Source organism: Heterodontus francisci, chromosome 31 (genome assembly GCF_036365525.1).
Source record: "Heterodontus francisci isolate sHetFra1 chromosome 31, sHetFra1.hap1, whole genome shotgun sequence".
Classification (NCBI taxonomy): Eukaryota; Metazoa; Chordata; class Chondrichthyes; order Heterodontiformes; family Heterodontidae; genus Heterodontus; species Heterodontus francisci.
Genome location: NC_090401.1, coordinates 43,740,580 through 43,765,199, shown reverse-complemented (window position 1 = coordinate 43,765,199; position 24,620 = coordinate 43,740,580). Strand labels below are relative to the sequence as shown.

The following is a 24,620-nucleotide window of genomic DNA, read 5'->3' as shown; positions in this document are numbered from 1 at the left end:
TGCTTTCTGATGATGTTACCGAGGAACAGCACGTAGATGAGAAATAGAAGGGGGCCAAGAATAAATCCTTGGGGGAACCCCAGAGGTAACGGTGTTGAGCAGGAAGAGAAGCCACTGCAAGTGATTCTCTAGCTCTGATTCGATAGATCTGAATGGAACCAAGTGAGAGCAATCAAGTGAGAGGGCGGCACAGTGGCGCAGTGGTTAGCACCGCAGCCTCACAGCTCCAGGGACCCGGGTTCGATTCCGGGTACTGCCTGTGTGGAGTTTGCAAGTTCTCCCTGTGTCTGCGTGGGTTTCCTCCGGGTGCTCCGGTTTCCTCCCACAAGCCAAAAGACTTGCAGGTTGATAGGTAAATTGGCCATTATAAATTGTCACTAGTATAGGTATGTGGTAGGGAAATATAGGGACAGGTGGGGATGTTTGGTAGGAATATGGGATTAGTGTAGGATTAGTATAAATGGGTGGTTGATGTTCGGCACAGACTCGGTGGGCCGAAGGGCCTGTTTCAGTGCTGTATCTCTAATCTAAAAAAAAATCTAATCAGTCCCACCCAGCTGGACGACAATGGAGAGGCATTGGAGGGGGATGGTATGGAAATGGCCTGTAATCCAGTTCTTTAGGTGCAATTCTCAGGAATTGGGACAGGCTGTTTAAAATGCTATAGTCACAGCCTGGATCAGATCGGTGAGAAGTCCAGACCAGGACCCGTAATTTAAGATACTGAGTTCCAATGCAGAGTGTATGGGTAGTAACTGGACTGGGTAGATGATATGATGTGTGGGTTTGTTATGGTTTGTTTTCCTGAGGGTAGAGAACCTAGAAGCAAAGATGGTCAATGAATTGAAAAATGTTTTGAGCAATTTCATTGGTCATTTTTTGCTATTTGAATATCATTCATGTAGTAGTTTTCCTACCTATTTAATCATGTTTGAGACAAATCAACATCACGAAACAGTGATTTCTTACTTTTTTTTAATCAATCCGTTATAAGAACCAATCATGTACAAGTATGGAAAACACTTTGGATGTCTGACAATTTCCGTATAATTGACATATTTCAACGTCCTGCAGACCAGCACTAGTTGCAAGACTTCTAATTCAATACATAGGGATCATCAGACCAGGACATTGATTTGATAAGATTCCCTATGGAGATTAACTATAGCATTTTATGGTACAAAATGGCCAGACTATCCTGTCAGTGCCAGCTCTTTCTAGATAAATCCAAAACTAATCTTGCTGCCCCACCCTCTTCCACTGATTCAAATATTTATTTATTTTTCCTGTAAAAGATGCAACAGTCTCTGTCTCAACCATTCCCTGCAACAATGCATTTCATGCTCCAAAATCTCAGAGTAAAATTTTTTTCAACCTCCTTTCTCACTCTCTGGATAACTACCTTAAATTGAAGACCTCTCATCACTTAGTCCCCCAGAGGAAATAGTCTTTCCTATTTCACCTATCAAAACACTTCATAATTTTTTAAAACCTCCATTAAATCTCCTATTAACCTTCCCTGCTCCAGAGGAAATAGTACTAGTTTCACAAGCCTCTCCTCAGCCTGGTAAATCTATGCTGTACACACTAAAGGTTTAACGGCCTTTCTATAATAGGACATCCAAAATTACACACAGCACCCCTAAACTGTGGCCTAATCATTGGCTTGTATAAACTTATTACTCTATTGTTGTGCTTTATGTTCATATTTATAAAACTTTTTATAGCTCAATCTTACACCCCAACTTTCTGAAGTTAATGTATTCAACCCTTAGGTCTTTTTGATTCAGCGGCTTTCTATTGTATATATACACCCATTTCTTTTTTTTCCCTCCCAAAATATACTTCTGCACATGAAATTGAATGGACATCCAACAGAGATCGACAGGCAATACTGCCCTGCAGACTTGCAGAATTTGTCAATATGGATTATGAAATTGAAGGGAAGGGCTGCTCTGTTTTCTAACTTTTTTTCTCCAGCAGAAAACAAAAGCCAGTGTTGATATTTTCTTAGCACAAAGTGATTAATTATTGTATGCAGCCACTACAAGAGCACATCTGTGGCATTCTACCTTCTCGCTGCTGCCTACCACCATCCACCTCGTCCCTCCCCACAATAGATATCTTCAAGTGGTATTACACTGCCAGCCACCCATTATAATGGGCTGTCACTGAAGGATTAGACTTTGTCAACATAAAATGTACTGTAGTTAATCTGGTGACTGCACTATTGGATGCATTTCATCCCATCACTTTATCCTTCTACTCCTTTCTCCCTCATGCACTTATCTAGCTTTCCCTTAAATGCATCTATGCTATGCACCTCAACCACTCCATGTTCTCGTTATTCTTTGAGTAAAGAAGTTAAGGAAGTAAAGGTATAATTGTCTGAGGCTGAAATTTAAGATACAAACTGGGTGAGGCAAAAAGAAAACCACATTGAGTTTCCAAGCTTTAGATGATAACGGCATATCTATTAGCAAGCAATCTTAGATCAATTTAAAAACAAGCTCAGACAGTAACTCCAATTTACTGAACTAATATTGTAAAGTTTAAAAGCTCAAAGCACGTCAAGCAGAGAAGAAAATACTTCCTGTACTGTAAAGACTTTGTCCAGAGGGCTACAAAGCATTTCTACATAGAAGAAATGTGTCAACACAGTACCGCAGGACTCAGTACAACTGCAAGAAACAAATTACTTGGCCATATTGCACACTTGACCCAAATAACATACAATAATCTGATAGAATAATAAGGACTTTAACAAACTATGATTCTATTTTTGAGATCTAACTATTTGTGATAACTGACTCTACAGAAGATCATGTTTTTAACAGGAAAGGGCTTCCTAATGTAATACTAAAAGGAAGGAAAAAAGCAAGCCAACATTACATCACTAAGCATTCACAGTTTATACTGGTAGGAGAGTCACTGTCTGCACCGTAAAGACAAATTAACACAAACATTCTTCAGTATAACTTAAAAGGTCCAACTGAAGAGTCTCTGCTGCCAGAAAGTTTAAAACTTGCCACGCACAGCGGAGGTGCGATGATACAACATTCACAGACTGAAGAGTTATGAGTAAATGAACTTTGTCATTAAAAAAATGAACCTTTATTTTGAAAAGCGAACAATGGTCCAAAATGGCCAAAGAAAAAAGGGGATTAGCCTTTTGTGCATTCAAAGTCTGACAAAGACAAAGGATAAATCTTCAAAGCCAAAAGGTGTTAATAAAACCTATCTCACACCTATCCTAAAAACATTCCAGAACTGAATGTCTTCTTTTAAAACAAAGGAGGTGTGAAGTAGCCACATGTGATCACCATGGGAGAGAAACCAGAATGTCTCCTAACAGGTGGTGAGAGGTGACAGTTTTACCTTAAAACAAAACAAAATCAGCCAGAGAGAGAGAGCAAACGAGAGACTGACCCAGAAGGTGAAGCTACTTGTAACAGCTGGCATTCCAGCAAGCCAGAAAGTACCTGCCCTGCTGAAAAAATCTGACATCTACATTATACAGCAGAGGACAGAACTGGAAGTGACCAATCATCTTCAACAGAACCTTCAATCAAGAGAGAAGTCTACAATCATCTCAGGCCTGCAATTATCTGGAACTTGAATCTCAAGAGAAGTCAACAGGTTTATCATAACCCTTCTCCCCCACAAAAAACCCACCTACCTCTTTCCCTTCTCTATCTGTGTCTTGTGTGTGTCTGTACGCGAGCGAATGCATGAATGAATGAGGTTGCGACAATTTCAAGATAAACAGTTGACTCTTTTTTAAAACTGACAAAATTTGGCACTGTCAGTTTATTGAAAAATCAAACACCAAGGGGCTAAACTCTTGCTGCGGTCAGTTGGGGAGTGAAACAGTGGGAACCACCCACGTCACACCACGTGGCCATAACAAACTGATCAAATCCAACATCAATCTGCATTCTGGCAATCTCAGGAAATGAGGAAGCGTTTTACACGTTATCTTAAAGGAGCCCATGGGTATTGTTATGAGTGTACTCTCTTTTTTTTTAAGATATCTTTTAAGGACTTATAGTTGAATTATGGACATTGATTCATCTGGAATCTTGAAGAGATGCTGAACTTTGTGGTCTTTATTTTAAAAAGTCATCAGAAGGTTCCAGGATTTGGCTTGTAAACAAGTCTTACTAGAAGGCACCTATCTGTGGATAATCACCCAGCAGGGATTGTTTTTGACCTGGGGAGATGTTTACAAAGAAGTGACAGGCCTAAAACTTAAAGAGGTCAGGAGGCTTGACTTCTGGAATGTTTTTAGTTGCAGTTTGAACTGTTACAACAGTTGGTTTTTGCCTGCCAAAGAAGACACAGCTCTCTCTCTCGAAACCAAAATCCTGCATACAGTGTGTCAGTTTCCTATTTCTTCCTATATTTGAAGAAACCCTGCGTATTGAATGTATGAGAACTGAAATCTTGTTGCCACATTTCTGCTGCAAGAACTATCTGAAGACTCTGTAGCTGCATTTCTTGGAAACCCTACCCAAGCTGATCTTCAACATCGCTCAGTAAGAACTGTTCTAGGAAGATCCCAGTGACAGCCATCTATACGCATTTGGGACACCAAACCAAAACCAAGGACAAGTATTCCCCCTAAGTGCGTTTTTATTGTTTTCTTTCTAACAGCACTATAAACAAAAATCCCTTTTATTTTTCCAGTTATCTGGTGGGTGTATATATGTGTGTGTATGTGAGGGGCTAAGATAAATAAGGGGCTTTAATATTTCATTGTGTGTATGTTTTACTTCATTATTGGTTAAGACTTGTTTTATAATAAACTGATAATTTTGTGGTTTATGAAAGAAACCTGGTTGGTGCATTGTATTCTGGGGAAAATAGAGTATATGATTGATCGTATCGGTAAGTGGGAAAATTTAAATATATGTTGTAGCCTATGGAGAAGTGGAACTAGAACAAACAGTGCACTCCTCCCGCCTCGGTCCTAACAGTATATTATGAAAAGCTTTTTTGTTCTGTTAGTAAGCATGTTGAGCAAAGGTACTTAACTTTGGAAGGATAATACAGCACAAAAGCAACATGAATGACCTCATGAAATGTGGCTTTACCAGGAATTCTCTATCAACAATTTCCTTCAACTGCTTAAAGTAGGTCGCATTTCCTAATCCAGTTCTCTTCAGCCCATTTTTCTTAAGCAAGCAGACAGTTCTTCAGTTCACATGCTACAACCTGTACTCAAAATTGCTTATAGTGCCCCACGCCCACCCCAGGATTAACCGAACTGGCATGATTATGGTCTACGTCTGCCACTGCTGTTTGGAGAGCCACTGCAGTAGCGTGAGCAGCACTGAAGGATGGAAAATGGGGAGAGTGTTGAGCGGTGAGCAGGTATAGCATTTAATGAGGAACGTTGAGCAAAATCAGCAAGTAGCAGCACAAGCAAAGTTGCATTATGAGACAACATATATTTTGAGACCTAGGTATGCATTTGCATTCAGGCAGATGTCTTCTGAACCACCGCCCCCACCCAAAAGACCTAACAAGCTCTATGGTTCATTTATGAATACCTCAACCATGTAATATTCTAATGGCTCTTTTAGACCTAACCAACAGAAAATGAAATCATTTGTTTTATTTGTATTGAATGATTCCCTTAGACATCCATCTTCTGATAAACCAACTGAGCATATCAGAAAGAAAACAATAAGTTTCAAGAATTCTAATTTAGTTACTGATTTTCAGCATCAGAGACTGAGGAACTGTTAATTGACAAAAGGTATGGATTCCATAAGTTATCAACTTTAACTGCTTTTATATTGAGTTAAGTGCCAAGCTGGCATCTCCCAACCCCCTTCCCACTCCAGTTTCCAATGTGCAAATCACACACAGCCAGCAACAACCTTGAAGTAACCCTACCAGATTCACAACTTTTACTGGGCCTCTTAGGCAGGTAGCCTTTACAAATTGTCAGGCTTACCTTGGGGTTCCACAACTGTGCAAAACTCATACACCAGGAGTCAAAGGCACTAGCACAGGTCTCAAAATAAAAGCACGTTTTAAGACTAAAGAATAAGGTTATGTGGCTCTGGAATGATCTGCACATTTTTATACAGGGGAGAAAGACAGACAGCACTGTGTGAGGGCACCCCTGCAAACAGACAGTTATGAGGGGTTTCAGAAAAGAAACTCAGACATGCAATACCTTGATGCTGAAACAGATCAGTAATGTTTAAACTTAGGGGGAACTAAAAGATATACAAGTCAACATTGAAACATAATATGAATGAAGATTACAATAAAGGCAATGTCGCAGAAGCTGGAATTGAGAGAAAACAAGAAATGCTGGATTCACTCAGCAGGTCTGGCAGCATCTGTGGAAAGAGAAGCAGAGTTAACGTTTCGGGTCAGTGACCCTTCTTCGGAACTGGAATTGAGAGAATCTGTTTCCAACAAGACAAAACTTTAAACAAAAAAAAATCAAATGACCAAGCTGGGTGATTAACTTATTCTGTATGGAAATGGAAGATCATCCTATCATTCCAAGTTTAAAACAATTTGAAATGTTGTCCAACATACGGCCCGCAAAGGTTTCCACCCGGCCCACGGACGTAAACTGTACCCGGGCCATTCTAAATCCTCGCCAGGGAGCCATGACTGCAGATGAAAATTTCCCGCTGTCTTCTTCTTGAAGACCGGACTTTTTAAAAACATCGCACTGTCAGTTACGCAGCTAACAGCTGCAGAAGCAGGAATGCATTTCCGAACTTCGGACAGATTCGGGGCAGGGAGCGCGAGAGAGTGGGGGACAGGGAGCGCGAGAGAGTGGGGGACAGGGAGCGCGAGAGAGTGGGGGACAGGGAGCGTGGGGGACAGGGAGCGCGAGAGACACAGAGACAGAGAGAGACACAGAGACAGAGAGAGGCAGGCAGAGAGGCAGGCAGAAAAGCAGGCAGAGAGGGGGGCACTGAGAGAAAGGGGGGGACAGACGGGAGGGAGACACAGAGAACGAGGATGATACGGGGTGGGAAGGGACAACACAGAGAGGGAGGAACAAAGGGAGAGAGAATTCAAGGTCACTCCTGACAGATATCTATCCGGAATACAAGTGTGTGTGCAGACATTGACTATTTATGCAAGCAATAAAATGCCAGCATATCGCACTAAATCAGTGTCCAACATAGTAATGAGAAAGTAAATCAACAAATTAATCTTCTCATTTAAAGTTTCTTCACAAAAATGCATATTCATTGTTGTTTTGGTTAATACAAAGATAACTTTTTAATTCCTTTATGATGGAATATAGGTATAATAGGCTTAATTAGGTAGCATTTAGATAAAGATAAAACATTTTCCTTTTGGAATTCAAGATTGAATATATGGTCAGTTTTCAAGACTCACTGACATTCCCCTTTTAAGAAGTTAAAAAATGTCAAGGTCCCTGTTAGAATAGAATTTCTGTTGCCAGGAACTTGGAAGATAAACACACACATTGAAATATCCTGTAAAAGGTAGCCACAAATTTAATTAATTGATGCTATTGATAAATGTAGGCAGATTGACCCACCAAGGAGGTTTAACCTACCATAAACACAATTATAGATAATAAAACAATAAAATGGACTTACAGGAACGAGAGGTCAAGTAAACACAATTATAAACATTTTGACCAGATAAATGCCCACAACTTCAAGAGCAGGGGAATTCCAGTAAAACGTTAAGTGGAGATGTTAATGATACTACCAAATATGGATCTTGAAAGCAAGAAAAGCACACACAGAAAAGGTAACACCTATATGCTAAAAGGTCATATCACACCTTAGAAACAGTATTAACATGTGGCTATCTGAAGTAAAAAATTAGAAGTACTGAATTCCTCAAACAAAACTTCTCGCCCCATTGTTTACTTAAGGAATTTAAGGTAAAAGTTTACTTTAAATTTTGATGGATATTCTAAGATATTTTGCTGTAACATTAGCAAATTAAACTTTTGTATTCTATGTTAGAAATAAGATTATGTGTTACATCTCTTAGAAATATTAGATATTGTGATATACTTATCCACATTGCATGTTAAATTCTTTAATATATAAAAGTTAATAAATCGTCTCATGTAGCATTCTGTGTACAACTACAAGAATCCCTCTGTCTCTTTAAGTGGAGAGATACATATTGAAGAGAGTTTCCCAGACTCTTATAATATCTGGGATATTTATGACTTAGCCATAATTATTTTTAAAAATAGGCCATCAAAAAGATGGTAATATTCTCTGTTAGTTTTCTTTCTTTGAGGGAAAGCTAGTTCAATTCTTTGGACCCAAATAAGTCAATAAGAATTTGTCTGGTTTGAACTTAAAGGAGATTCATAAGGATGTACTCCTGATTTGGTTTAGTCCCTATAAGGGGTTAAAGTCATAAAATCACTTCACCTTTATCTTTCCGAAATTGTCTTACCGACACCACCCCCCCCCCACCCCCACCCCCGTAAAACAATAATTGTAATGTGGCCCCCCCAAACAGAAAGGTTGGACAACCCTGTATTAGAAGAACACTACCTCAGAGGAAGTTAGGTCTATCCCTCAAATACGTGGAAGACAAATGAATGAGAACATGTTTCATTTAATTTGTTCAAACGAATTTTGACTATTAGTCAATTCAGTTATTACTACCATACCAGAATTTCTGAAATGCCATCAACACCATTCAGGACACAGCAGCCTACTTGATCAGCACTCCATCTACCACCTAAACATTCACGTTCTCCACCACCGATACAGCGGGAGCAATGTGTACCATCTACACAATGTAGCAACTCGCTCAGGCGCCTTCCAAACCTGCGATCTCTACTATCAAGAACAAGAGCAACAGATGCATGGGAACCCTACCACCTACAAGCTCCCCTCCAAGTCACACACCATCCTGACTTAGGACTATCTCTCCCTCACTATGTAACGTCCTCATTGTATGAGGGTTGCCAATCATGGCTTATGCCATGATATCAATATGGGACAAGGCGAGGAATCAGGCACTAAGAGGACTGAACCTGCATTGTTAGCATTATTCTGCACCACTTTCCAGCCATCTAACTAACTGAGCCCTGGTACTATATCGCCGTTCCTTAAATCTCACTGGGTCAAAATCCTGGAACTCCCTCCCTAATGTAAACCCTGGCAGTCATAATCTAAGAGAACAGTGTGAATTGCCAGTGCTGATGGAATATACAAACCATGCCTGTACCTACACTACATGGGCTGCAGCGGTTCAAGTCGGCAGCTCACCACCACCTTCTCAAGGGCAATTAGGGATGGGCAATAAATGCTGGCCTTGCCAGTGATTCTCATATCCCATGAACAAATAGCAAAAAATTGCCAACTAGTACTCTCTGAACAGCAGACGCCTCAGATATACTCAGATTTGCTGCTTAGCTGCAAAGCGCTTCCCAATCTTTTCAATTGAGTTCCTAAAAAACAAAGATTTTGCATCATGCACAAAGTCCAGCTACATTGCATTTTCATTTCCTTTTGACTTGTATGCCAAGTTGACTAGATTCCATAGATTTTATACTGAACAGGGTTCATCTCCAGCAGTCACTTTTTAACAATCTGGATCAAATTGAACAATGTTACACTGTTTCTGGAGCTTACATGATCTGCTACAACATACTGTCTAGAGCTGTTGAGACACATACAGTTCTTCAGTGCTGCTCTTGCGATACCATGAACAGCCTTACTTGTCCCTCATCTAGTTAGCTAGTCCAAAACTTCAGTTTAGTTTCCTTCTTCTGGTCAAGTGACCGAGGCTGAATGTAAACCTTGGCAGTCATAATCTAAGAGAACAGTGTGAATTGCCACTGCTGATGGAAGATACAAACCCTCAACGTGAATTAATATTTCTTCACGCATACATGCTCACATACATATACTATAGCACAGATGCATTTAAGAAGAAGCTAGGTAAGCGAGGGAGAAAGGAATAGACTGTCACACTGAGATGAAGAGAGGTGGGAGGCTCATGTAACACAAACACTAGCGTGGACCAGTTGGATCGAATGGCCAGTTTCTGTACATTATGTGTCATACATATATACATACACAAAATAAAAATACCACATATAGAGGAACTCTTCGCTAAAAAGTCAAATGCCTGCAGTTCCTCAGCTCATTTTAGCAACCACATTTCTAAAAAAGGCAAACTAAGCCAAGGTTGTAAACATCAACTGACTCACAAACCAGACCACTGCACCATTAATTTCACCATCACTCCAAAGGAAGAATTTCATATCCTCAGCAGCACTGTTACAGATTTTTGTTTATCATAAAATTGAGACAGATTCATTACATGCAGAAGCAGCTTTTTTAAACCCCGGGTAATGTTTGCAGTTCAGTCAGAAGGGTCAAAACATAAAAATTCAGATTTGATACTGTAAATGGCAACATTTCAGTAAAGACAATGCTTTTGAAAGTTTGGCCTGCTTCAGATTTAGTAATGTAGTTTTAACCACCAAAGGTGGACTGGAAGCAGAAATAAGGGATTTCACACCATTCAATGTGTTTGAACGGTAAGTCAGACAACAAGATGCCATTTTTGGAAAGTTAATGGCAGAGTAATGCATCTGGACAGCAAATTCTGGATTTCCATGTTTAACCGCGCATCTGCCCTTGCCTGAAATTACTGTGTGATTGGCACATAAAAAACAGTGAACCCCGTTAGCATTACCATTGCTTTGACAGTAAATTCCATCCCATTATACCGGACAACATTTTTACTAGCTATTGAAAACAGCTGGCAAAGCACTTTTTCCATTCATGTATGGACTGCCATGGCTTGCACGAAAGTGATTCCACTTTGTCATGCTTACGAGAAGTGCGACGATAAAAGAATGCAAACATAATCTGAACTATAAAAATTGACTTTACTTTTTTAAAAATGGACAATGCTGTAAAAGATGGCCGCATATGTATTTGAACATTGTCACACTATCTGTTTAGAACAAAGGATGCCTAACCAAATTGATAGGTGTCAATTATACCCACCCTGAAACATTCCTGAATTGAATGGGTTCTTCTGAAACAAAGTAGGTGTGAAGTAGCCACATCCTGGGCCATTGTGGGTCACCACAGGGAGGAGGATCTATGTCTCCCAACAGAGACAAGATGTAAAACCATTTTGACCTTAAAAGTAGCTCTCTGGAGAGAGACACCCACAAAGTATCATCCAAAAGCTTGTCCGGCTAAGAGCTAGGAGAAAATCCAGAAAGCCAGAGGGAGGCAGGGAATTAGAAGTGATCCTGTGTGTTCAGGGCAGCACAGTGACGCAGTGGTTAGCACCGCAGCCTCACAGCTCCAGCGACCCGGGTTCAATTCTGGGTACTGCCTGTGTGGAGTTTGCAAGTTCTCCCTGTGTCTGCGTGGGTTTCCTCCCACAGCCAAAAAAAGACTTGCAGGTTGATAGGTAAATTGGCCATTATAAATTGCCCCTAGTATAGGTAGGTGGTAGGGGAATATAGGGACAGGTGAGGATGTGGTAGGAATATGGGATTAGTGTAGGATTAGTATAAATGGGTTGTTAATGGTTGGCACAGACTCGGTGGGCCGAAGGGCCTGTTTCAGTGCTGTATCTCTAAATCAAAAATCTAAATCTAAATCAAACCAAATCAAATCAAATGGAACTTTCCACCAAAAGCAAAACCTACAAACACCTCAGGCCTGTAACCAACAAGAACTTGACTTCCAAGAGAATTCAACAGGTTTACCATGAACTTCGAAACCCTACATCACTTGAATATCACTTACCCCCTTTCCTCCCTATCTGTCTCTTCTTGTGTGCGTGTGCAAGTGAACACGAGTGGATGCGGTTACTACAATTTCAGGATAAGGCATATTGCTCAATAATTAATCTTCTGTTTTAAACTAACAATAAAACCTGTCGCTGTCTGTTCATTTGATTAAAAAAAAACAAAAAAGGGTTAAACCCTGATAACAAAAATCAGTTGCTGTTGTCAAGTGGGAGTTGAACACTGGGAGCCACCCACACCCCTCAACATGTGGCCGTAATAGCCTGGTTTACATACATGGTTCAAGCCAAACTCAAGCATAGAAGATTCCTCTTACAAATGTAAGTGAACTGGCAAATTAGGTTACGGAATAGGTCAGTAGAGATACAGTGTCAGACATTTAAGGGGATATTTCAGAATACCTTCTGAAAGGCAATTAGGGATGGGCAATAAATGCTGGCCTAGCCAGCAACGCCAAAAGCCATGAACGAGTAAAAAAAAAAATACACAGATACATACATTCCAAGGAGAAAGAAAAATTCCAAGGGGAGGACCCAACATCCGTGGTTAACTAAAAAAGTTAAAGATAGTATCAAACTTAAAGAAAAAGCATATAATTGCGCCAAGATGGGTGGCAGGTCAGAAGATTGGACAGAATATTAAAAACAGCAAAGAATGACTAAAAGATTAATTAAGGAGGGAAAAATTAGAGTACTAGAGAAAGCTAGCTAGAAATATAAAAACAGATACTAAGAGTTTCTATAAATATTTTTAAAAAGAGTTAACAAAGGTGAACATTGGTTCTATAGAAAGTGAGTCTGGGGAATTAATAATGGAAAATGAGGAGATGGCAGGTGAATTGAACACATATTTTGCATCGGTCTTCACTCCAAAGGATACAAGTAACATCCCAGAAATAGCTGTAAATCAGGAAATGGAGGGAGGAAGTCCGCAGGTCCTGGTAGAATTAATCCTAAGGTCCTAAAAGAAGTGGTTAGTCAGATAGTTGATGTATTGGCTTTAATTTTCCAAAATTCCCTAGATTTGAGGGAAGGTTCCATTAGATGGGAAAATAGCAAATGTAATTCCTTTATTCAAAAAGGGAGGGAAACAAAGCAGGAAACTACAGGCCAGTTAGCTTAACATCTGTCTTAAGGAAAATGTTAGAAGCTTTTATAAAAGACATTATAGCAGGACACTTCAAAAAATTCAAGGTAATCAGGCACAGTCAACATGGTTTTGTGAAAGGGAAATCATGTCTAACCAATTTATTGGGAGTTCTTTGAACTAACATGTGCTGTGGATAAACGGGAACCAATGGATGTGCTGTACTAAGATTTCCAGAGGCATTTGATAAGGTGCCACATCAAAGGTTATTGTGGAAAATAAAAGCTCATGGTGTAGGCGGTAACATTTCGGCATGGATAGATTGGCTAGCTAACAGGAAACAGAGAGTAGGCATAAATAGGTCATTGTCTGATTGGCAAGATATAACAAGTGATGTGCCACAGGGATCAGTGCTGGGGCCTCAACTTTTCACAATTTATATAAATGGCTTGGATGAAGTGACCGAAGGTATGGTTGCTAAATTTGCTGATGACACAAAGAAAGGTAGGAAAGTAAGACTACAAAGGGATATAAATAGGTTAAGTGAGTGGGCAAAGACCTGGCAAATAGAGTATAATGTGAAATTATCCATTTTGGCAGGAAGAATAAAAAAGCATATTATCTAAATGGTGAGAGACTGCAGAGGTCTGAGATGCAGAGGGGTCTGGGAGTCCTAGTGCATGAATCGCAAAAGGTTAGAATGCTGGTTCAGCAAGTAATTAGGAAAGCTAATGGAATGTTATCGTTTATTGCGAGGGGAATTGAATACTAAAGTAGGGAGGTTATTCATCCGTTATACAGGACATTGGTGAGACCACATCTGGAGTACTGTGTACAGTACTGGTCTCCTTATTTAAGGAAGGATGTAAATGTATTTGAAGCAGTTCAGAGAAGGTTTACTAGACTAATACCTGGAATGAGCAGGTTGTCTTATGAGGAAAGGGTGGACAGGCTAGGCTTGAATCCATTGGAGTTCAGAAGAGTAAGAAGCAACTTGATTGAAACATACAAGATCCTGAGGGTCTTGACAGGGTGGATGTGGAAAGGATATTTCCCCTTGTGGGAGAATCTAGAACTAGAGGTCACTATTTAAAAATAAGGGGTCACCCATTTAAGACAGAGATGAGGAGAATTTTTTCCTCTCAGTGTCGTGAGTCTTTGGAACTCTCTTCCTCAAAAGGCAGTGGAAACAGAGTCTTACTCGTTGTGTAGAAAAGGATAAGAATTTTAAAATCCAAGTGTTGACAGACCAGGAGTCTTCAGCGAGCACTGGGATGATGAGTGAACGGGACTTGGTGAGAATTAGGTTTCAGGCTGCAGAGTTTTGGATGAGCGTCAGTTTTTGGAGGGCAAAGATGGGAGGCCGGCCAGCAGAGTATTGGATAGTCAGGTCTAGAGGTAAGAAAGACAGAGTCAGGCAATGTTATGAAAGTGGAGGTACGCTGCTATTCTTTTAGTCACTTGAATGTAAACGATCATTTCCGAAATCCCATCACTTTAAAGTCCATCTCTTGCAACAATATCTTTTTCCAGTGGGGTGGAAGGAAAACAAAAACCATATTACACTTCAAACAGAACAAGAATAACTGGTGTTGTTATTGAAAAAATCTTTAAACATTAGAGTGAAAGCTCAAAACTTAGCATTCAATTAAATGTCATTAACTTTTCACTATTATATCTCAGCCTTCAGTGATTCCCATGTGCCACCTGTATTAAATGTCGGCCACAACATTAACTAGTGCAGGATGAAGGGCAGGTTGCTACTCAGTGTCAGCTTGTCATACTCAGCTGTCCTGCAATGAAAGGGGAAAAAATGTAGAATTTTGCATTCCAATATGGCAATCCTTCCAATTGTCCTGGCCTGCAAGTCTTATCTGATTCATTTAGCACCCCTTCATGCCACATGCTAACTTCAGAAGACAAGGTAATTGGATGCCAGCTCCCAAACATATGTTAATAGTCACCGGAACCAGCTACATCTTTTCATTCATTTTGCGCATACACTAAGCTTCTACTCATATTCTCCCTATTATGTATTTGATGATACTACTGCGACTACCACCCCCAATTACAACAAACATACTCAGCACCTTTAATGCAGCAAAATGCCACAATTTCAGCACCACAGTGGGGAAATCAAACCCATGTTCCATCACTGCTATGGCACTATGCATCAGTGCTCCATCCTATTACCTAGAAAAATGGGTTTGAGTGAGAGCACCCGAGACCAATATGCAACTTTCTACTGGGAACAATGTTGTTGAACCACAGATTACTGATCCATTGATTTTCTTTTTAAATAATCTTAGACATGGCATTGAACAAAAGGTACCCAGATATTGTCTTTAAATGGATTTGAATATATTGCAGTCGTTGATCTGGATTGCTGGAAGAACTATGTTTGTGCAATAACTTCTGAAAACCACACTAATGTTCCTTGCCAAGACTGTTTTGTTAAAAGAGAGCAATGCGACAATACTAAATAATATTTGAAATGACAGCAATCCCACATATGAACGTCACTATGATCATCTGTTGGCACCAAGATCACCAGTTTAAATTACCCAGAAACGTCCTTTAATATTAATGCTGTTACATTAGTGATAATAGACACTCCAGACACTATTAAAGTTCTCAGTTGCTGGTCATACAAATATAAATTGACTTTAGACCACAACTAATGTATTTATTTTTAATTTACAAGTGAGTTATATGCAAAGTATCTTACATACTGCGATTACACAGGAAACAGAACCATCATGTCACTCATTATTACATAATTTAGTGCATTGCACACAGAGGTCTGGGTATAAAATGTTTTATCAATGTACAAAGAGGTTGTTGGCCATATAGTGATTCTTGCCATCCCTATTCCAGGTATGAGAAAATTAAACCAAACTATTATCTACAATGCGAGACATGTTCAAGTCTGCACGCAGCTTTGGACGTGCAAAAGTTTCATAAATGAAATATTTTCATTTGTCCACTTGCAAATCCATTCAAAGTTAACTGTCTAGTACAACCAATACAGCATAAGGCAAATATGATCACTGTTTTTGTTGATTTAGCTGTTCACATGCATTTTACCATGTGAGAGAGGAGTTTGTTGAGGACAGAATGGAGTTCAGGTATGACACCATGCATAATTGAATATCCTGTCAACAATCAGTTCAGGCACATATACGGGTAATGCTCATCTGGAATAGGTATCAGAAAGATAATAGCGCCCATGGAATTATAGTCCAGCATAAAGCAGCATCTTCAGCAAAAGGGAAGCAAGGAAATTGAGGTGGGGTGGGGGTAAACACAATACACAGTTCAGATAATGAAATAGTAAAAAGAGCATCGGGGCAGGAACAGGCCAATTAGGGGAAAAAACAAATCAGAACTCAGTTCATACACAAGAGACATAATATTCACAAAGCTCCTCTGCACATTAATACATTATCAAAGCAATAGCTTGGATCAATATTTAGACATCTTGGCAGTTTTATGTAAAAGGGCATTACTACCTCAGGCAGTTTTTAAAGAGTATGGTCAAGTACAATTGGCTTCAAAAACTGTTCCTGCATCACTTTGTTACACCAATTACAGCAGACATATTCATTGTAGCTTGAACTGTGATTGAATTTTAAGGTATCTCAACTACAACTTTTTCTCTGAAGTCCATATAGTGACTAAACTGTGGTGTATCGTCGCTCACAAATAGCTAACAGAAATTCTGATTATTTTGCATGGATGCCATTGCCTCCAACACACAACTCCGTCAGAGAACACTGCTCAGACTGCCATTGCTTCACACTTCATTTTGGGATTGATACAACTTATGTCAGTTTATTATTTTTAGTGGTCTCAGTTTAAGAATCACAAAAATTATACTGGACAGATTTAAATAGAACCTTTCTTTAGTAAAAAAATTATTGAGGCACTCCAAAACAAGTGTTTAAATACAAAAAAAAGCACAGCTGCAAAACAAAAGTTTTATAACCGATTAAAATGTGTACCAAAGTCTGCAATTACAACTGAAAGATTTCATCACATCCTGCATTTTAAAATTGAATACCAGACTCTCATCATAGAATGGTTACAGCTAAGGAGGCCATTTTGCCCAACGTGCCCGTGCTGGCTCTGTGCAAAAGCACCTTACCTAGTCCCACTCCCCCGCTTTTCCCCCCCATAGCCCTGCAAATTTTCTCATTTCAGATAATTATCGAATTCTCTTTTGAAAGCCACGATTGCATCTACCTCCACCACACTCAGGTAACGCATTCCAGATACCAACCATACACTGCATAAAACAGTTTTTCCTCATATTGCAGTTGCTTCTTTTGCCAATCACCTTAAATTGGTGTTCTTTGGTTCTCAACCCTTCAGTCAATGGGAACAGTTTCTCCCTATCTACTCTGTACAGGCCCCTCATGATTTTGAACACCTTTAGCAAATCTCCTCAATCTCGCTTCTCCAATCTATCCATGTAACTGAAGTCCCTCATCCCTGGAGCCATTCTCATGAATCCTTTATGCATCCTAATGCCTTCACATCCATCCTAAAGTGTGGTGCCCATAGTTAGACACAATACTCCAGTTGAGGTCAAACCAGAGTTTGTTTGTTTTTTACAGGTTCAGATTAACTTCTTTGTTTTCATACTCTTATGCCCTTATTTATAAAGCCCAGGATCCCTTATACTTTATTAACCACTCTCTCAAGCTGCCCTTTCACCTTCAATAATTTGTGCACATATACCCCCAGGTCCCTCTGCTCCTGCACCCCCTTTGGAATTGTACCCTTGATTTTATATTGCCTCTCCTTGTTCCTAGCAAAATGAATCACTTTATACTTCTCTGCACTAAATTCTATCTGCCACTTGTCTCCCCATTCCACCAGCCTGTCTAAGTCCTCTTGAAGTTTATTACTATCCTCCTCACAGTTCACAATACTTCCAAGTTTTGTGTCACCCACAAATTTTGAAATTGTGCCTTGTACGCTAAAGTCCAGGTGATTAATACAGATCAAAGAAAAGCAGAGGCCAATACTGACCTTGGGGAATCCCACTATATATCTTCCTCCAGTCCAAAAAACAATCAATTATCAAAGTGATTCCTGACAACGCAGCCGGCCACTGATGTCATCAGTCTGCACCAAGGTGCGCACATGTGCAGACGGGCTTCCGCGGGCGCTGCGTTCTGACTTGCCAGGACTGGTTAGCGCATGCGCCGATGATGTCATCGCTTGATGTGTGCATCTTCGGGCAAAGCGCCTGGTCGGCCTCTGTGGATGCGCTTTCCGGCCGCTCCGCTCCCCCCCACTCGCTGCTCTCTCCGCCCGCTCTGCTCCCCCTGTCTCCGGCCCACTCCCCCTGTCCCCGGCCCGCTCTGCTCCCCCCCCACCCCACCCCACCCCGTCCCCGGCCCGCTCCACTACCCGCACCCCCGTCCCCTGCCTGCTCCGCTCCTCCCACAACACCCCCCCCACCGTCACTGGCCCACTCCGATCCCCCCCCCCACCACGTCCCCGGTCCACTCCGCTTGCCCCCCCCCACCCCCGTCCCTGGCCCGCTCCGCTCCCCACCCACCCCCGTCCCACTCCTCTCTCCCCACCCCTTCTCCAGCCCGGCCAGCTCCACACCACCCATCCCCGGCCCACTCCACTCCCCCCCCCAACCCCCCCCTCCCGCTTGCTCTCTCCCTCCGGCCATTGTGTGCTGCCATGTGTTCAAGTTAGGTTGCCTTTGCGTGATTACTTGAGCAGCGCCATCTTTAGTCCTGGCAGCTGCCTGAAGTTGCAGACTGTGACATTTTAGTGGCACATGCTGCATTTGCGCATGTGCCACTGAAGCACCACCTAGTGATAGCGTTGTCAGCAAACGCAGTCATCAATTATTCACCACTACTCTGTTTTCTGTCACTCAGCCAATTTCATATCCATGCTGCCACTGTCCTTTTTATTCCCTGGGCTTTAACTTTGCTTACAAGCCTGTTATGTGGCACTTTATCAAATGCCTTTTAGAACTCCACATACACCACATCAACCCTCTGTTACCTCATCAAAAAACTCAAGCAAGTTAGTTAAATACCATTTGTTCTGAACAGATCTGTGCTGGCTTTCCTTAGTTCATCCACATTTGCCAGTGACTTAAATTTGTCCCAAATTATCATTTCTATAAGCTTTCCCACCACCGAAGTTAAACTGACTGGCTTGTAGTTGCTGGGCTTATCCTTACACCCTTTTTCGAACAAAAGTGTAACATTTGCAATTCTGCAGTCCTCTGGTACCACCCCCTGAGGATTGGAAGATTATGGCCTGTGCATCTGCAACTTCAACTCTTACTTCCCGCAGTGTCCTTAAATGCATCTCATCTAGCCCTGGTGAGTTAACATTAAGCACAGCCAGCCTATCCAATACCTCCTTTATCAATTTTTATCCCATCCAGTATCTCAACTACCTCCTCTTTCACTATGACTTGGGCAGCATCTTCTTCCTTGGTAAAGGCAGATGCGAAGTACTCATTTAGTATCTCAGCCATGCTTCCTGCCTTCATGCATAAATCCCCTTTTTGGTCCCAAATCAGCCCCACTCCTCCTTTGACCACTCTTTTACTGTTTATATACCTATAGAAGATTTTTGGATTCCCTTTTGTTAGCTTCCAGTCTCTTCTCATACTCTCTATTTGCTTCGCTTATTTGTTTTTTCACTTCAGCTCTGAATTTTCTATATTCAGCCTGTTTCTCAATTGTATTATCCACTCGACATGTGTCAAACACAGTCTCTTCATAGCTCGTGTAAACCAACAAATGCAAGAAGTCAATGAATGGGTTTTGGTGGACAGAGACAAATAAAAACAAAAGAGCTCTGCGCTAATAGGTTTGTTTCAGAACAAATAACCCACACTGTAGTACATTGTTGAAGGAAAATGATTCAGGACTTTACAAAATCCCATACAGACATAAACATACATTCATTATATAGAGTCATCTACAGCACAGGAGGCTGCCATTTGGCCCATGGAGTCCATGCTGGCTCTCCACAGAGTCATCCTTACAAAGACCTTGCCCTAACAGTCAATATGGTGTTTTAACACAACAGACATATGGCACATGGAAGGACACTCATTCTACTAAACAGACAAACAGTACCAATTTAATGATTTGACTTGGAAGAGGGACACCTAAATATGAAGTGTTGCTTCCATCAAATTCCATTAGTAATCATCTGAAAATCTAATTCTAACTACTGAAACTTTCCAGCAGTTCAGACACATACTGCGTTTGCAATTCTGCTCCACCTTCTCTATCTAGTGGTCCGCAAATTAGTACCTGCACTGGAGGATCTGTCGTCTCCTCGGAAACTCCAAGTCCATTCTGTAAAATAAAAAGTGAGACAATAAATTTCCAGCTAAACACAATGTACTAACGTCGAATCATCAAAGAGCAAGCATTTCAAAAAATCGGTTCCAACAAGCTATACAGCTGCAACATTCTGAAGTGGAACATTTTCTAATAAGTTTTTCATTCAAAATGGAGCACGGTCACTTCACTGTATAGAACCTAAGGCACAGCCAGCCATCGTGAGGCTTATTTATACTTTTTTAAATGTCCCACTTCAATCAGCATTCATGCGCTTTAAGCCAGTTTATTACATTCAAAGTGAATGATTAATCATTCTAAACAAAAAACTTCTGATTTCACACTGTTGCAGGCTATGGTAAAGGGTCAGCTTCTATAATGAGCCTTTGGAAAATATCTGAACAGCAGAGTAGTAGGGGAATATGATCTTGCTGGAGTAGGGTGTCAGAGGCGTACGCAATGCTGTAAATATTGATTTTTAAAAAGACACTTGCTTACACGGTGTCAATTTGCACAAATAGGCTAGTGAGGCCCAGTTTTCGCTCTGCTTTCATTTAACTACTCTACACTAATGTGCTGTCTGATTGCTTAACTGACATCAAGTTCTGGATGAGGTACTTCCTTCAACTCAATCATTTGCAAGACTAAACTATCCTGCTCAATTGCAATCAAAAGCTCAATCTTCGCACTGGATCTCCTCCCTTCCCCTTGTGGCCTTCTCAGAGTGAGCCCAATGTCCTGGTTAAACGAGTTTCAAAATACACATCTCAGCCAAAACTATCAATTTTCACATCTACAATATTGCCCATTTCTGACCCCCATCTCACTACCACTGCTGAAATATTAATCCACGCCTCTGCCACATTCAGATAACTCCATTTCTTTCCATGTGCTCTCTAAGTTCTTTCACTGCATAAATTGCAATTCGACCAAAACTCTGCTACATGCATTTTATCCTGCTTTATCATTCTTGTTCTTGCCAACCTTTATTATTTCCCAAATACCTAAACATCGATTTTAAAATTCATGTCCTCATCTGTAAATCCCTTAATCACCTTGTCTTTTCCAACCTCTGTAACCAAATTCAGCCCCATGTTCCTGTATGCACCCTCCTCTCTTCTGATGCCGCCTCCTTTGCATTCTTCCCTCTCCCACGCCACCTTCAGCAACAAAGTCTACAATAGTTTCGGCCCCACACTTTGGAATACTTCCCCTAAATCCCTCGATGCTACTTCTCTCCCCTCCTTTCAAAACCTCTTGAGATACTACAGTAAAGCAGAATGGTGTTAACATTTTGAACATAGGGTTTTTATTTATTCATTCATGGGATGTAGGTGTTGCTGGCAAGACCAGCATTTATTGGCCATTCCTAATTGCCCTCAAAGGTGGTGGTGTGCTGTCTTGAATTGCTGCAGTCCACGTGGTGTAGGTTTTTTTTAAATTCATGTGAGCATCGCTGGCCAGGTCAGCGTTTATTGCCCATCCCTAATTGCCCTTGAGAAGGTGGTGGTGAGCTGCCTTCTTGAACTACTGCAGTCTATGTGGGGTAGGTACACCCACAGTGCTGTTTTTATTTACTTCGTAGCAGTTAGATACAACTGAGTAGCTTGCTAGGCCATTTCAGAGGGCATGTAAGAGTCAACCACATTGCTGTGGGTCTGGAGTCACATGTAGGCCAGACCAGGTAAGGACAGCAGATTTCCTTCCCTAAAGGACATTAGTGAACCAGATGGATTTTTACAACAATCGACAATGGTTTCATGGCCATCATTAGACTAGCTTTTTAATTCCAGATTTGTTAATTGAATTCAAATTCCACCTTCTGCTGTGGTGGGATTTGAACACATGTCCCCAGAGCAATACCCTGGGTCTCTGGGTTACTAGCCCCATGACAATACCACTACGCCACCGCCTCCACAGTGCTGTTAGGGAGGGAGTTTCAGGATTTTGACCAAGCAATGGCAATATACTTCCAAATCAGGATGCTGCGAGACTTGGCACTGCAGCAACTCACTAAGGCTTCTTCGATAGCACCTTCCAAACCTGCAACCTCTCCCACCTAGAGAAATTATGGCAGCAGACGCTTGGAAACATCACCTGCAAGTTCGTTTCCAAGTCACGCACCACGGGCAATAAATGCTGACCTTGCCAGCGACAGCCAAAATGTTAACACCATTGTGATTTTATGTAGTTTCTCTAAAGAGGAGGCTTTTTTGCAGGGAGGGGAAAGAGGTATGGTTAGTGGCAACATTACTACTACTCTACCCTGAAAGGAGGGAAGTAACAATCATGATCAAGACCCAAAGCAACTTGCAGTTTTAGTCATCAGGAGACTGGTTTTAATATAGATCAGGTTTTAATGGACAATGGGCCCCAGTCCAGGACACAGAACACACTACACAATTTATAGTTTTGCACCCATATTTTTGTTTCCTTTGCACAGGGCAATGAAGAAGGAGAAATGCAAATAACCTCATTTTAAATCTTTGAAAATGCTGTTTCAGCCAGGCAGTAGCAGCTAAACAAATTCAACGTTGAGAAACTTCCCCTTCATTCTGTGTGTGTGTGGGTCCTGCAGCTGCCATCAAAGTCAAAGGCAAACATTCTTATGCACTTAACTGACATCAAATCATATTACAAGGACCCTCAGTAATATTCAAGCCTATTACTACGTTAAGTAGTTATTGAAGAACGCAAACATTGCACTGTTACTGCATTAATAAAATTCATTACAAAGAATCTGGTTCATCACAACAAATTAACACTGCATGCAGCAGGAGGTTCAAGGCCAACTGTTAGGTTGACCAAGTGGTCTAAGGCGCCAGACTCGGAGCGCTGATCCTTGCCTCACTGAAAGCTGATGAATTCTGGTCCCTCTTTAGGGGCATGGGTTCCATTCCCATTCCTGACATCAGCTTTAAAAAAATAGCAGGAGGTTCAATATCCCGTCAGCTGGATGGTTAAGCTGTGTGGGAAGTGCAAGACATCATTCAAAAGAGAAAGCAAAACCAATATTTAGAGAATGAGAGAAAAATCATAATATAAGGCAGATTAAAGAGGTTTCCATTGTAGGGTATATACCTAATTTCAAAGCCAACTAGAAACATCCTTTTCATTTTAAGGCAAGTTATTGTAACTTACAAGTCTACATCCAAGAGACACTTTTTCAGAATCTAAATGAATGTTAACGTAAAAAAAATGCAGGTGGCACTTAGTCACAAGTTTCATCTGAGTTTCTGATCTCATCTGTGTTGCTGTGGACTCTTCTTCTTTGGCCTCCTTATCTCGAGAGACAATGGGTAAGCGCCTGGAGGTGGTCAGTGGTGTGTGGAGCAGCGCCTGGAGTGGCTATAAAGGCCAATTCTAGAGTGACAGGCTCTTCCACAGGTGCTGCAGAAAAAATTGTTTGTCGGGGCTGTTACACAGTTGGCTCTCCCCTTGCACCTCTGTCTTTTTTCCTGCCAACTGCCAAGTCTCTTCGACTCGCCACACTTTAGCCCCGCCTTTATGGCTGCCCGCCAGCTCTGGCGAACACTGGCAACTGACTCCCATGACTTGTGATCAATGTCACAGGATTTCATGTCGCGTTTGCAGACGTCTTTAAAGCGGAGACATGGATGGCCGGTGGGTCTGATACCAGTGGCGAGCTCACTGTACAATGTGTCTTTGGGGATCCTGCCATCTTCCATGCGGCTCACATGGCTGTGGACTACTTTCACCAAAAAGAGGAAGGGAGAGAAGATTGTCTGTTGCTGGTCTCACTCATCTCCCAGTGATCAGTTCAGAGCTGTACTATTGGTGCATGGATGATAAATCATATACACTTTTTCTTGGTCTGGGTGCAAGACCTAGGGTCCAGAACAAAGAATAGCATTTTAAAAAACCTGAAGAGTCCAAACCACATCCAACCTTTATGACTAGAGGTCCCTAGAACCTAAAGATGCCATGGCTCACAGATTTTAGTAAGTTGAAATGCATTCAGCAAATAACATTGACCTAAAGCATTGTGACACGAAAATTATAAGTTTTGTGACTATATCAATGTATGGGGCATATCCCGACTGCTTATGATTGGCTGAACAAAGAAAAGGCAGAAGTTAAATCGCTTCTCAGCCTTTGGGCTAAAATCAAGTGTGGCACCTGTTTGGTCCGAGTCTTTAGGTTTTATTTGTTTTTGGGTGGATTGCAATGCTGCCTTCGGCTGAACTCTCCTGTGATTGGTGGATCTTCAAATTGGCTCAGGCCTAACGCCAATACAGTGAAGATTCAACATTCAGCTATGGCCAGAACAACACCCAAGCTCCAAGCCACGGGACACATAACATTGTCAGGGCAACTGTGAAGACAACAGAAGAATGCATACTGGTGGGCTGAACCTTCTTTGTGAAGAGAATCTTAATCGATCGCTGTGG

General features: G+C 41.2%; 1 protein-coding gene across 2 annotated transcripts in view; it reads right to left on the bottom strand.

Moving 5' to 3' along the window:
• rps6ka1 (ribosomal protein S6 kinase a, polypeptide 1) overlaps positions 1 to 24,620 on the bottom strand; it is a 229,046-nt gene that overhangs the window by 188,168 nt on the left and 16,258 nt on the right. For both annotated transcript variants that reach the window (XM_068011445.1, XM_068011446.1), the window contains exon 2: positions 20,179 to 20,223. In XM_068011445.1, coding sequence (XP_067867546.1) covers positions 20,179 to 20,223 — 45 coding nt within the window. The remainder of the gene's footprint in view (positions 1 to 20,178; positions 20,224 to 24,620) is intronic.